Source organism: Gymnoscopelus microlampas (assembly GCF_963454915.1).
Source record: "Gymnoscopelus microlampas genome assembly, chromosome: 4".
NCBI classification, from domain to species: Eukaryota; Metazoa; Chordata; class Actinopteri; order Myctophiformes; family Myctophidae; genus Gymnoscopelus; species Gymnoscopelus microlampas.
In genome coordinates this window covers 58,685,609-58,700,838 of record NC_139941.1, presented here as the reverse complement: position 1 = coordinate 58,700,838, position 15,230 = coordinate 58,685,609, and the positions used below count along the sequence as shown (strand labels likewise).

At 42.9% G+C, this 15,230-nt stretch overlaps 2 protein-coding genes across 5 annotated transcripts in view; one reads left to right on the top strand and one right to left on the bottom strand.

Moving 5' to 3' along the window:
• The window catches only part of f2rl2 (coagulation factor II (thrombin) receptor-like 2), a 9,287-nt gene extending 36 nt beyond the window's left edge, over positions 1-9,251 (top strand). The window contains exons 1-6 of one of the 3 annotated variants that reach the window (XM_084053892.1): positions 1-240; positions 1,143-1,196; positions 3,318-3,772; positions 4,933-5,246; positions 6,349-6,465; positions 7,689-9,251. The exon at positions 1-240 is cut by the window's left edge and continues 36 nt beyond it. In XM_084053892.1, coding sequence (XP_083910018.1) covers positions 1,154-1,196; positions 3,318-3,772; positions 4,933-5,246; positions 6,349-6,465; positions 7,689-7,953 — 1,194 coding nt within the window. In that variant the 5' untranslated portion in view covers positions 1-240; positions 1,143-1,153 and the 3' untranslated portion in view covers positions 7,954-9,251. Of the gene's footprint in view, positions 241-1,142; positions 1,197-3,317; positions 3,773-4,932; positions 5,247-6,348; positions 6,466-7,008; positions 7,073-7,688 lie in introns of those variants that run through there. The other 2 variants (XM_084053891.1, XM_084053893.1) reach the window with 2 other exon arrangements.
• Positions 1-15,230, bottom strand: part of iqgap2 (IQ motif containing GTPase activating protein 2) — a 96,162-nt gene that overhangs the window by 35,516 nt on the left and 45,416 nt on the right. For both annotated transcript variants that reach the window (XM_084053889.1, XM_084053890.1), the window contains 3 exons: positions 14,549-14,709; positions 12,231-12,355; positions 11,644-11,807 (listed from right to left, as the gene is read on the bottom strand). In XM_084053889.1, coding sequence (XP_083910015.1) covers positions 11,644-11,807; positions 12,231-12,355; positions 14,549-14,709 — 450 coding nt within the window. The remainder of the gene's footprint in view (positions 1-11,643; positions 11,808-12,230; positions 12,356-14,548; positions 14,710-15,230) is intronic.

Sequence of the window (15,230 nt, the reverse complement as noted above, 5' to 3'; positions counted from 1 at the left end):
ATTTAGCGTTAACACTACAGCAGAGCAGAGCCATGAGAACACACTCACTCTGCAGACATGGAGGATAAACTCCTGGGGAATACTCTGAACAGAAACACCTGGACATGGATCTTTACTGTATGGTTAATATATCATACTGTACTTATTAACTGAGGACTCAAATGGCTAAACTTGTGTGTGTTTTATTAGTATGTCTGATGGCACTGCGGTCCCTCCATGCAGACAACAACAACAACAACGGTAAGGCTTTTACAACACATTCATTGTGTCGACTAAAACTATGATGAAAACCACGTTTTTTTCTTTCGAAAACTAAATAAAAGCTAAGCTATGATGACCTAAAACTATGACTAACTATGACTTTTTTTATGCATAACCTTTGACTGTAGTATCTGTACTGTTAACGATAGTGTTAATAAAGTATTCAATGGAACTAAATGTATTGGACAATTCTGTCAGCAAATAAAAACTAAACTAAAATGTTAAGGAGGGAATGGCGGAGAAGAGATCTAGTAGAACTAAGACTTTAGTTAAAAGCACACAACAAAAGCATGGTAAAAGCACACAACAAGATAAAAGTTATGTTATCAGGTGAGCTGGTGTGTTTACGATAAACTTTAAATACAACACAAGTTAAAGAAACCTCCTGTTTATAAATGTGAATGACCCACAGCTAGTTTGTAGATTGATTGACAAACTGAATAAGTGTAAAGTTTCACTGTCCTCAAATTGAAACAAATAATATGTAATAAAAAGAAGAATGCACGTTTTAGAATAAATTAACCCTTTAAGGCCTGAGGTTCTACAAAATGTCTTCTAAATTCTAACAGTTTTCTGAAAAACGTATGTCACTACATCAGTCGTTCTCAAACTTATAAAATGATATGTATTTGCCCACGGACCCCCATCTGAAAATATTTTGTTCCAGGGACCCCCAGAAGCAAAGATTTGAGTTGAAAATGTTTTTGTTTTTTTTCAAAAATAGCCAAAGTATAACATAATGGTTAAAGTGGTTACACAGATGTGTTCCCGGTTTTATTGGGTTAAAAACAATGCATTTTAATGACATTAAAACTGTAGATTTAACTGTAGACTAAAAGTCTTGTGCCGACTAAAACTAGACTGAAACCTAAACATTTCAGATGACTAAATTATGGCTTCAACGAAATCAACATGTGCTGTCAGAATGAACACAGGTACTGTACTTACTGTACTTACTGCATTACACTACATTACACCATGTTCATCCTCCTGGGATACTGATTTGAAACCGTTGCAAACATGTGGTAAAAATAGTCGACACATTTCTAAGCTAGATCGGCTATGTTTGGAGAGGTTTGGTGTAGAGAGAGAGAAAAAGAGGGGGCCGTATATAGAGCCCTGGGATCTATTTGTTGTTAGTTTTACTTTAGATTCACTAGTTTCACTATTAGTTTTAGTTGACATGATGACATCATTGTGGGCGACGCCCATCATTTGCACAGCATTAATTGCCAGTCATTCATGTCATTGGTTGGTGACATGAATGACTGGAGATGTGTCATTTCCTGGGTGACGGCTGTGCGTTGACATGGCGTTCTGTCATCATGATGCTCGCCAGTCGTCAAGTACACACGCACACATGGACGCGCATGCACACACGCACACACACACACACACACACACACACACACACACACACACACACACACACACACACACACACACACACACACACACACACACACACACACACACACAGTGTATTCATAGATGCACCTAGTTCTATATAGTTTCTTTTGGTTTAGGTAACTATAATAACCTTGCCTCATATCTCTGCCCTCTTATTTAACATTACATTACTGTACATTACATTACATTACAGTCATTTAGCAGATGTTTTTTATCCAAAGCGACTTACAATAAGTGCACAGGTAGGGAACAAAACTACTAATCACCAGGACCCAGTTCCACCACCTCACACTAAGTTCAAACTTAGCCTAGTTATAGCTTAAATGGCCTAAAAAAACATTTAGACCAGGAAAGTATCTGTGTAATTTTTTGATTTATTTGGCTATTCAAAAATAGCAGATCTACAAGCTCATAGCGCGGCACTCAGTGCCGCGCTATGAGCTTGTAGATAAATCTAAAATGACAGAGATGCGTCCCCGGATTTAATGGGTTAAGCTATAACTAGGCTAAGTTTGAACTTACTGTGAGGTGGTGCAACTGGCCCCAGAAGTATTAAGTCCATTCTCTTCTAAAACAAGCAACTAAGAGTATACCTAGAGCTAAGGTAAAAGTGTAATATATCAGCTACCTACTGTCTTAAACATATATTACACAATTACAAAAATATGACACAACACTTATAGGTATAAAGCTGCAACATCACTATGAATGACCATGACATAATATATAGTCATTATCAGTGTTGTGTTGCATTGGGATGTGTGAGGCCTGAGGGTTTACAGTGAACATGCCATGTTTATCTTTAACTGTGATAGTGTGCGTGGAGGCAGGAAACTGTAACATCCTGTAACCACTGTACTGTGACGTAAACACCACCGAGGTCCCACAGGGCTCTGTACTGGATCTGCTCCTTTTCTTTCCCCCTCTACACCAACATCTCTTCATAAAAGTAACTAATAATTATGTTCACAACACAATGCCTTGACAGAGTGTTTTTTCTTACTAAAGTAAAAGTATCAATACTGCAATGTAGAAATAATCTGTTACATGTAAAAGTCCGGCATTCAAAATTGACTTGAGTAAAAGTACAAAAGTATTGGCATCAAAATGTACTTAAAGTACCAAAAGTAAAAGTACTCGTTATGCAGAGCAAGCCATTTCAAAAGTTTTCAAATGTATACAATGTATAAGAGTCTTTTGAAAATAGCAGATCTACAAGCTCAAAATGTGTCGCGATGCGACGCATTGTGAGCTTGTAGATCGTCTATTTTCAAATGTCTGAAATGCACATAGGGCTGAAGTGGTTAATGTATGTTTTGTAATAATAATCAAAATATACAACTAGTCACTAAAGTAAAAGCATAATATTTGCCTCTGAGATGTAATGGAGTAGAAGTAAAAGTACTGAAAACTGGAAATAATCCAGTAAGGTAAAAATTACAGTATGAGTAAATGTTCTTAGTTACTTTATACCTCTGTGCCTTGAGGACTTTTTGTGAACTTTGTAGATCTGCTATTTTGACAGAATGTTCGGCCTACAATAGGGGCTCTAGGGTGGTTAAAACAGGGGGGGGGGGGGGGGGGGGGGGGTAGGGGGGTAGGGGGGTAACAGATAAAGTGACAGCTCTGTTCTGTGTCTTCATAAGGTCTGCATAAGGAACACCATCAGAGACAGAGCGGACGTCGTCGTCATGACGACATCAGGACCAACACCACGGCCGGAGGACTCGACCCGAAGACCTTCAACGGCAAACGCCCCAAATCCGCCGTCGACGACGACTGCTCGCCCCTCCCCCCCAACCTGCTGGGCGGCGCCGGCGACAGACCCCTCCCCCCCACCCCGCCCTGGCTGGACGTGGGCGGGGGCTCGCCGGCGGTAAACTACACGGCGGGGGTCCTGAGCACGCGGCTCATCCCGGGGGCCTACGGCCTGGCCATGGGCCTGGGGGTCCCCGCCAACCTCTACATCCTGGTGTTCCTGAGGGCCAGGACCAAGTACCTGTCCACCGTGGTCCTCTACCTCAGCCTGGCTCTGTCTGACCTGCTGCTGCTCTGCTCGCTGGGTCTTAGAGTCCACTACCACCTTAACCACAACCACTGGGTATTAATATTATTATTATTACACTACCACCTTAACCACAACCACTGGGTATTCATATTATTATTACAATACCACCTTAACCACAACCACTGGGTATTAATATTATTATTACAATACCACCTTAACTATAACCACTGGGTATTAATATTATTATTATACTACCACCTCAACCATAACCACTGGGTGTGTTTCTACTGGCTGCTTTTCATAGAATGTCATTTGATATTTATTTTATCAGACACGCCCCCTTCCTATACAAACCCATTGTTAACTTCTAACTCCATTATTATATATTTTTTTCCCAAGACAAAATAGGGTCCTATGACTCAGACATATCGGTCAGAACGCCAGCGCAACGTAGGTTTGCCTATGCGGCCCGAACTCTGGATGTGAGGGGCCGCAAGGTGGCCCGAACCTCTAGTTTTTTGAAAATTGTAGAAAATCTCTTGGAATAATCATTTACAAATGCGTAGGCAATGAAAAGGGATATTTACCCATACAATTCTGTCCCGACCCAGGAAAGTGTGCTATACCTTTGTTCACATCCAAGGAGGATATACAGTACATATGTTTTTTTGTGTTTTTGTGCTTGAGGGGGCTTGGATCGACCTAGCATGATCGACCTAGCATGCTGCTGTTGACAGGGACGTGCACAGATAGACTCTAGGTGGTGCTAGAGCACCTGCCCTTTGCCCTCTTGACCAGAAGTGCCCCTTTGAAAAAAAGGCACTTCAAAAGAAAAAAACTTTTTTTTTTTTCAGTTTACAGCAGGGGTCTTCAACAGGGGGTCTGGGACCCCTAGGGGGTCCTCAGAGTTACTACAGGGGGTCCGCCAAATCTTTATGTGATATGATTTTTCTTTTTACCATAACCACTCGAAACCTAGCATCCCTTTTCTGAGGAGAACTTTAGCCAAAAATAGCCGATCTACAAGCTCACAACGCCTCGCGCTGCGAGGCGTTGTGGGCTTGTAGATCGGCTATTTTTGGCAAAGAGGTATAGGTGTGTAGAGGGAAAAAAGAGCAGACCAAGTAAACAAAAACAAGTATAATTTACTTGAGCACCTGCCCCTCAAAATGTCTGTGCACGCCACTGGCTGTGTGTTGACCTGACTGTTAACCCATCATGTGCGGTGGTCTCTTCATTCTTCTAATCTATAGGTCTTTGGGGAGACCGCCTGCCGCGTGGCCACCGCCTCCTTCTACTGGAACGTGTCTTGCTCCGCCCACACCATGGCCTGCATCAGCGCGAGCCGCTACCTGGCCGTGGTGTGGCCCTTCCTGTACCGCCGGCTCCCCAAGACCGGCCTGGCCCTGGGCTCCTGCCTGGGGGTGTGGCTCCTGTCCGGGGCCTCCGTGGTGCCCGAGCTCCTGGTCCGCCAGAGCTACCGCGTCCCCCGCCTCGGCGTCACCACATGCCACGACGTGCTTCCTCTGGAGGACAGCGTCCAGCACGCTCTGCTGGTCCCCTACAGGTCTGTTAGAGTAACTACAGGTAGAGTAACTACAGGTCTGTTAGAGTAACTACAGGTCTGTTAGAGTAACTACAGAGTAACTACAGGTCTGTTAGAGTAACTACAGGTCTGTTAGAGTAACTACAGAGTAACTACAGGTCTGTTAGAGTAACTACAGAGTAACTACAGGTCTGTTAGAGTAACTACAGAGTAACTACAGGTCTGTTAGAGTAACTACAGGTCTGTTAGAGTAACTACAGGTCTGTTAGAGTAACTACAGAGTAACTACAGGTCTGTTAGAGTAACTACAGGTCTGTTAGAGTAACTACAGGTCTGCTGGTCCCCTACAGGTCTGTTAGAGTAACTACAGGTCTGTTAGAGTAACTACAGAGTAACTACAGGTCTGTTAGAGTAACTACAGAGTAACTACAGGTCTGTTAGAGTAACTACAGAGTAACTACAGGTCTGTTAGAGTAACTACAGGTCTGTTAGAGTAACTACAGGTCTGTTAGAGTAACTACAGGTCTGCTGGTCCCCTACAGGTCTGTTAGAGTAACTACAGGTCTGTTAGAGTAACTACAGAGTAACTACAGGTCTGTTAGAGTAACTACAGGTCTGTTAGAGTAACTACAGGTCTGCTGGTCCCCTACAGGTCTGTTAGAGTAACTACAGGTCTGTTAGAGTAACTACATGTCTGTTAGAGTAACTACATGTCTGTTAGAGCAACTACAAGTCTGTTAGAGTAACTACAGGTCTGTTAGAGTAACTACAGGTCTGTTAGAGTAACTACATGTCTGTTAGAGTAACTACAGGTCTGTTAGAGTAACTACATGTCTGTTAGAGCAACTACAAGTCTGTTAGAGTAACTACAGGTCTGTTAGAGTAACTACAGGTCTGTTAGAGTAACTACAGGTCTGTTAGAGTAACTACAAGTCTGTTAGAGTAACTACAGGTCTGTTAGAGTAACTACAGGTCTGTTAGAGTAACTGCAGGTCTGTTAGAGTAACTACAGGTCTGGCATTATATAGTCTTTGTGACTTTGTTTGGGGAAAAGCGCTTTACAAATGAATGAATGATCATTGTCCTTCATGTCCTTCATGTCCTTCATGTCCTTCATGTCCAGGTTGGTGCTGGTGTGTGTGGGCCTGGCGGTGCCCTTCGTGGTATGTGTGTGTTCTCAGGGGGCCGTGGTGTACCACCTGAGGCGGTCTGGAGGGGACCACTGGGGGCCCTTCGTCAGGTAGGTAGAGAAATTAGACCCTTGCCCAAAGATAGTGGACATAGCAGATCTACAAGCTCACAACGCGGCGCAAAGTTGTGAGCTTATAAATCGACTACTTTCAATACTTCTTAAACATTTTTAAATGTTTTTATTAATGGAATTTATAAGATTTTTTAAATGTTTTTGAAATTCTGTTGAATAAATGTTTGACAAATTAAATTAAAAAAGGATATTTACTCACAACCACTGTTTGGGAAACAGTAATATACTGTACTATGTGCAATGTTGTGCTAGTTATTGAAAACCAGTAACATTTGTTTGTTTTTATTGATCTCTCTCCCCCTCTTTATGTTTGCCCCCCTTCTTCTTCTTCTTCTTCTTCTTCTTCTTCCCTTTCTCTTATTGAAATAACTAAAAACTATGGAGCTGCACAAAAACACATTTCACCCACTGTGTCACCCTGTAAACTGTGATGTGACAATAAAGTTGATTCTGATTGGTCTATAGGGTCAGCTCCCTCACCTTCCTCATCTTCATGCTGTGCTTCTGATTGGTCTATAGGGTCAGCTCCCTCATCTTCCTCATCTTCATGCTGTGCTTCTGATTGGTCTATAGGGTCAGCTCCCTCATCTTCATGCTGTGCTTCTGATTGGTCTATAGGGTCAGCTCCCTCGTCTTCCTCATCTTCATGCTGTGCTTCTGATTGGTCTATAGGGTCAGCTCCCTCATCTTCCTCATCTTCATGCTGTGCTTCTGATTGGTCTATAGGGTCAGCTCCCTCATCTTCATGCTGTGCTTCTGATTGGTCTATAGGGTCAGCTCCCTCATCTTCCTCATCTTCATGCTGTGCTTCTGATTGGTCTATAGGGTCAGCTCCCTCATCTTCATGCTGTGCTTCTGATTGGTCTATAGGGTCAGCTCCCTCATCTTCCTCATCTTCATGCTGTGCTTCTGATTGGTCTATAGGGTCAGCTCCCTCATCTTCATGCTGTGCTTCTGATTGGTCTATAGGGTCAGCTCCCTCGTCTTCCTCATCTTCATGCTGTGCTTCTGATTGGTCTATAGGGTCAGCTCCCTCATCTTCATGCTGTGCTTCTGATTGGTCTATAGGGTCAGCTCCCTCATCTTCATGCTGTGCTTCTGATTGGTCTATAGGGTCAGCTCCCTCATCTTCATGCTGTGCTTCTGATTGGTCTATAGGGTCAGCTTATCTTCATGCTGTGCTTCTGATTGGTCTATAGGGTCAGCTCCCTCATCTTCCTCATCTTCATGCTGTGCTTCGCCCCAGCCGGCGTGCTCCACGTGGCGCACTACGCCCGCTTGGTGGCGTCCGCCGGACACGACGACCGTCTGTACGAGTACTACCGGGGGGCCGTGTGTCTGTGCTGCCTCCACGCATGTCTGGACCCCCTCCTCTGTCTGCTCATGTCCCAGACCACCGCCTCCAAGCTGACCTTCACCTCCCTGAGGAGGAAGTCCCAGCAGATGCGCGCCGCGATAGTCTGAGCCACTGTGTGTGTGTGTGTGTGTGTGTGTGTGTTTGTATTACTATACTTGCGAGGACAAAGTATAGTAGAATTTGAAGAAATATACGCTGTGAGGACCGTTCTCCTGGTTCTCACAAGACAAATGGTGGTGAGGTTAGGTTTAAGGATTGGAATTAGAGTTAAACATGATTTATACTTAGTTGCGCGCCAGCGTCATGCACCGAAAAATAGCCGATCTATAAGCTCACAACGCGTCGCAGCGCGACGCGTTGTGGGCTTGTAGATCTGCTGTTTTTCGGCTTTAGGCTTACGGTTAAAACTGCCAAAATATATGTATTTTTAAATGATATTTCCTAAAGCGTTGATGTCCTCACAAGTATAGTAATACAAACGTGTGTGTGTGTGTGTGTGTGTGTGTGTGTGTGTGTGTGTGTGTGTGTGTGTGTGTGTGTGTGTGTGTGTGTGTGTGTCTCCTCATAAGATAACATGGTCTAAACTCAGCATGGGGCCAACAGGCCTAAAGAACAATCGTGTTTGAGTTGGAATGGAACATTCTAGAACAAGACGGAGTCAACAAGCTGAGCTTAATGTAGCATTCTGTTCTGTTCATTGTTTTGTCTTTCCTGAAGACAGACTGAGTGACTAAAACAAGACAAAACAAAAAATCACCAACAAAGGAATGACTCTGTTTCTCTGAACTCTGAATCTTTTGGTCTTTTTACTGTGATTTTCACGAGGTGAAAACCATAGACCGTTAAAGATATGGACAGCGTTACACCCCTGGAGCCAGTTTCACCACCTCACACGTTCAAACTTAGCCTAGTTATAGCTTAACTTAGCCAGGACAGTATCTGTGTCATTTTAGATTTCTTTGGCTATTTTTTTTTGTTAAATGTGAAAATGTGTGCAAATCTATATTTAAAAAACAATATATATATTCAAAGATTTGTACACATTTTCACGATTTTTCAAAAAAATAGCAGATCTACAAGCTCATAGCGCGGCAGAGATGCATCCCCGGATTGAATGGGTTGAGCTATAACTAGGCTAAGTTTGAACTTAGTGTGAGGTGATGCAAATGACTCCAGGTTTCTACAGACTGTGAATGTAATTTACGGTCTAAAGTTATGCAATTTAAGCCAGATGCTAGTCCCTTGAGTCCAACACATCAATGTCCCTGTGGGATATGTGTGTGTATGTGTTGGAGAAACTAGATGAACTAGTGCCTGTCTGGGCACAGAGAGGTCCTACCAGCTACTGGGCCTTATCTGTACTGTTTTTATGTGAATGTGCAATTAAAATGTTCAAACATGAGAACTACAATCATCGTCTCCTCAGTGACTTTGGTTCAAGCAGAGGTGAGGACATGTTAGGACTGATGACGGCTTCATTCCACACAGACATGTTTCAACATCATCTCATCAGCCCGTCCTGTCTCTGCACACGACTACATGCTAACTCAGCGTTGCCAGACTTTGTGAGACAAACAAGCAACCAGCTCTACAAAAACAAGCCCAAAGAGGCGACTATAGGCACATGATCACGTGCACGCACACGTGCACGCACGTGATCTACGACGCAGATCTAGCACGCAGATATACAAGCTCATAGCGTGGCACCAAGTGCCGCGCTATGAGCTTGTAGATCTGCTGTTTTTGAATAGCCTAAGAAGTCTAAAAATGACACAGATGCGTTCCTGGATTGAATGGGTTAATATCAATAACAAAGTGATTGTGAGGGTGAGAGACCGAGTCGAGACCGAGACCAGATTTTGTTTTAATTATTAATATTTGATAGCTGTCCATAAGCACCAGACAGCTCTCTTATAATGTTAATGTGAATGAGCTCCTCATAATATGGGTTTAATAAAATGACTTCATTGCATTGTAGTGACTTGGACTCCAGTGGACTCGTGGAGGTAGAGTCCCGAGTCCCTTAGTCCGAGACCGAGTCAAGACCGAGTCAAATCATGGGCGAGACCGAGACGAGACCGAGTACATCAAAATGCGGACTCGAGACCGGTCTCGAGTACTACAACCCTACTTAGCATTATATATAGCATATACAGAGTATATAGACACAAAAAAAACTTTGATGATCGCTATGAAGATATAATACAATAATGTAATAAAGCAGAGCTGTGAGGGGTCAGGATTGAAATCAAAGTAACCAGGGGAATCATTTGGGGTCCCAGGGGATGTCACCCCCAGAGCCATAAAGAGAGTTCTGACACTAGCGTCGACTCCCATTGTAAGAATGGAATGCGGAAGTGCTCTGTCTATCTCAATGAGATAGTTCCAATGTTTGGAACTATAGCCCATAGGAGGCCGCTTTGCGGCGAGATCAACGCGTGTCGTTACTCTCTTTTCTATACTCTGGTCACCCCAACAGCCCCCCAGCCTCTTCATTGAGGAAGAGAGAGAGAAGAGAGAGACATACAGAGAGAAAGACAGAGAGGGGGAGAGAGATAGAACCAAGAGCTGCAACAGCAGTGAGAATAAGGAATAAAGTGATTTGTGATTTTGTTGAAGAAATGGACCAGTACCTGACAAGTAAGTAAGCCCCTAGAACCGTGGAGAATTATTGAAGCCACAGAAGCCTGGTGGCCAAATCTGGTATTGCATGACTTCCGCATTTGTAATTCTACCGCGCCATCGTCTGAAACGCTAGTGCGCTCGGCGTAATGCAGTGCATCGTGGGAGTAGCCTGGCTCCACCCCCCGAACCGCTAGCCTAGGTTGAAAATCTAACCGGCGGCCTGGCCCAATCGGGATGGGGAAAATACAGTATGAACCAATCGCCAAGGAGTCACACGTTGGCCACGCCCCCATCTCAGAAAACGGCTGCACTGAGAGGGCTTTCAGACTGAATAATGGAGTGAAACCAAATGAACATTCAGGCTGAGTGTCAGGCTATCATGGTAGTGCTTACCCTCACAGAACAGTGTGTTGGTGTGTTGTAGTGTTTACCTCACAGAGCAGAGTGTTGGTGTGTTGTAGTGTTTACCTCACAGAACAGTGTCTTGGTGTGTTGTAGTGTTTACCTCACAGAGCAGTGTCTTGGTGTGTTGTAGTGTTTACCTCACAGAACAGTGTCTTGGTGTGTTGTAGTGTTTACCTCACAGAGCAGTGTGTTGGTGTGTTGTAGTGTTTACCTCACAGAACAGTGTCTTGATGTGTTGTAGTGTTTACCTCACAGAACAGTGTCTTGGTGTGTTGTAGTGTTTACCTCACAGAACAGTGTCTTGGTGTGTTGTAGTGTTTACCTCACAGAACAGTGTCTTGGTGTGTTGTAGTGTTTACCTCACAGAGCAGAGTGTTGGTGTGTTGTAGTATTTACCTCACAGAGCAGTGTCTTGGTGTGTTGTAGTGTTTACCCTCACAGAACAGTGTCTTGGTGTGTTGTAGTGTTTACCTCAGAGAGCAGTGTCTTGGTGTGTTGTAGTGTTTACCTCACAGAACAGTGTCTTGGTGTGTTGTAGTGTTTACCTCACAGAACAGTGTCTTGGTGTGTTGTAGTGTTTACCTCACAGAGCAGTGTCTTGGTGTGTTGTAGTGTTTACCTCACAGAACAGTGTCTTGGTGTGTTGTAGTGTTTACCTCACAGAACAGTGTGTTGGTGTGTTGTAGTGTTTACCTCACAGAACAGTGTCTTGGTGTGTTGTAGTGTTTACCTCACAGAGCAGAGTCTTGGTGTGTTGTAGTGTTTACCTCACAGAGCAGTGTCTTGGCGTGCTGCAGTGCGTCGTGGTAGTGCTTGGCGGTGGGGGGCTTCACTCCGCTCAGCTGGGCGGTGGGCAGCAGCAGAGCCACCAGCGTCTGCTCATAATCCCCAGAGTTCACAGCCTCGTTGATCTCAGCGATGGCCATGATGCCTGGAGGGGCGGAGACCAGAGGACATGATGCGTCTTCACCTCACAAGCATCTGTGTCAGTCTCATTACACCCATAATGTCCCCAAAAATATGCTGTGCTTTATTTAGGACTCAACATGTTTCCTTTATACTGTGGAGCAGGAGTCTCCAATGTTTCTCAGGCTAAGCTGAGAGAAAGATGAAGCAGGGACCCTCACTACATATTGTACAAAATGTTGTTGCAGATTAAAGGTTTTCATAGATAGCTTCATAGACTTAGAAGTAATGTTTTTTTGTTCTGTATGTTTGTTATCTATTTTCTATCAACATGTTCGATTCACAAACATGTGGCTGTAGTAACTCTGGTCCTCCAGTGTTTTCAAGTGAATTACTCCTTTAAGGGTACATGTTCTGACCCTCTCAGAGTGTTAAGAGGAAGTCTTACGTTCGTGCTCCTCTTGGACCTGGACGTTGATGGTGTCGATGCATTTCTGAACATCGTTCCACGTCAGGAACTCCTGGCCCTGTGCCAGAGCCTCGCTGCGTTGCTTTATCAGTGTGTCAGCGTACCTACAGTGTTAGAGGATTATATCATAGTGTTAGAGTACCTACAGTGTTAGAGGATTATATCATAGTGTTAGAGTACCTACAGTGTTAGAGGATTATATCATAGTGTTAGAGTACCTACAGTGTTAGAGGATTATATCATAGTGTTAGAGTACCTACAGTGTTAGAGGATTATATCATAGTGTTAGAGTACCTACAGTGTTAGAGGATTATATCATAGTGTTAGAGTACCTACAGTGTTAGAGGATTATATCATAGTGTTAGAGTACCTACAGTGTTAGAGGATTATATCATAGTGTCAGAGTACCTACAGTGTTAGAGGATTATATCATAGTGTCAGAGTACCTACAGTGTTAGAGGATTATATCATAGTGTTAGAGTACCTACAGTGTTAGAGGATTATATCATAGTGTCAGAGTACCTACAGTGTTAGAGGATTATATCATAGTGTTAGAGTACCTACAGTGTTAGAGGATTATATCATAGTGTTAGAGTACCTACAGTGTTAGAGGATTATATCATAGTGTTAGAGTACCTACAGTGTTAGAGGATTATATCATAGTGTCAGAGTACCTACAGTGTTAGGAGGATTATATCATAGTGTTAGAGTACCTACAGTGTTAGAGGATTATATCATAGTGTCAGAGTACCTACAGTGTTAGAGGATTATATCATAGTGTCAGAGTACCTACAGTGTTAGAGGATTATATCATAGTGTCAGAGTACCTACAGTGTTAGAGGATTATATCATAGTGTCAGAGTACCTACAGTGTTAGGAGGATTATATCATAGTGTTAGAGTACCTACAGTGTTAGAGGATTATATCATAGTGTCAGAGTACCTACAGTGTTAGAGGATTATATCATAGTGTCAGAGTACCTACAGTGTTAGGAGGATTATATCATAGTGTTAGAGTACCTACAGTGTTAGGAGGATTATATCATAGTGTTAGAGTACCTACAGTGTTAGAGGATTATATCATAGTGTCAGAGTACCTACAGTGTTAGAGGATTATATCATAGTGTCAGAGTACCTACAGTGTTAGAGGATTATATCATAGTGTCAGAGTACCTACAGTGTTAGAGGATTATATCATAGTGTCAGAGTACCTACAGTGATAGAGGATTATATCATAGAGTCAGAGTACCTACAGTGTTAGGAGGATTATATCATAGTGTTAGAGTACCTACAGATTATATCATAGTGTCAGAGTACCTACAGTGTTAGAGGATTATATCATAGTGTTAGAGTACCTACAGTGTTAGAGGATTATATCATAGTGTCAGAGTACCTACAGTGTTAGAGGATTATATCATAGAGTCAGAGTACCTACAGTGTTAGAGGATTATATCATAGTGTCAGAGTACCTACAGTGTTAGAGGATTATATCATAGTGTCAGAGTACCTACAGTGTTAGAGGATTATATCATAGTGTCAGAGTACCTACAGTGTTAGAGGATTATATCATAGTGTCAGAGTACCTACAGTGTTAGAGGATTATATCATAGTGTCAGAGTACCTACAGTGATAGAGGATTATATCATAGTGTCAGAGTACCTACAGTGTTAGAGGATTATATCATAGTGTTAGAGTACCTACAGTGTTAGAGGATTATATCATAGTGTCAGAGTACCTACAGTGTTAGAGGATTATATCATAGTGTCAGAGTACCTACAGTGTTAGAGGATTATATCATAGTGTTAGAGTACCTACAGTGTTAGAGGATTATATCATAGTGTTAGAGTACCTACAGTGTTAGAGGATTATATCATAGTGTCAGAGTACCTACAGTGTTAGAGGATTATATCATAGTGTCAGAGTACCTACAGTGTTAGTAGCGTTTACATTCAGACAATGCTACTGTGAGAAACATAACAAGAATGCATGACATAAATGATGTCATTGTGACTGGGACACCAGGTTGTAATTTAATGCATAAACCTGTCCTTCAACCATTCGAACCAATCATAAAAAAGTCACTAGAAAGGTCTGGAGAAACTCCCATATACCCACATGTAGATCTAGGACTGGGCTGGTATCACAGTAAAAAAAACTACGTATTATTGAATTCACATTGAATTGAGTCAAGTTAATGAGTCGGAAATATGCAAAAGCTAGAATTCAAAATATGATAATTAGCAGAGGTTTAGTGTATTCAGTCAATCAATCAACCAATCAGTGAGCAGGGGGTGTGACCTGTTGAGGTTGTCCTGGTCCATGTTGGTGAAGCCCAGAGGAGAGTCGGTCAGCTGTTCACTGACCGCCGTCGGGTCCTTGGTGTCCAGAACCTCGTTGAGCACCGCCACCGCCGACAGCATCTCCACGGCAACGCTCAACTCCTCATGACTTAGACCATTCTGGGGATGGGATCATATGAACATTACATGACTCAGACCACTCTGGGGATGGGATCATATGAACATTACATGACTCAGACCACTCTAAGGATGGGATCATATGATGAACATTACATGACTCGGACCACTCTGGGGATGGGATCATATGAACATTACATGACTTGCATTTAAATATGTAGTGTTCATTAGTATGCTCTGTCCTGTCTAAATAAACAGTAAAGTCACGTAAAGTTCAGTGTTTATGGGGAAGGACAATTGCACAATAATAATATGATTACTGTTAGCATCTTTTTATAACGATAATAGTGACTATCATCGCATCCCTAGACCAGACTGACACACCAACGCATTCTCACCCCAAGAAGTCAAATGAGTGACTTGAAGGGTACAACCCCCCCTCCCTCCCACCCCCGCTTCCACTCACTGTTTGACGTTTGGTCACATTTGTCCCAAGAAGTCACAATATAACTTTTGGGGAGTGAGAGTATGTTGCACACACACAAGAAAAAACAAATCTGTAC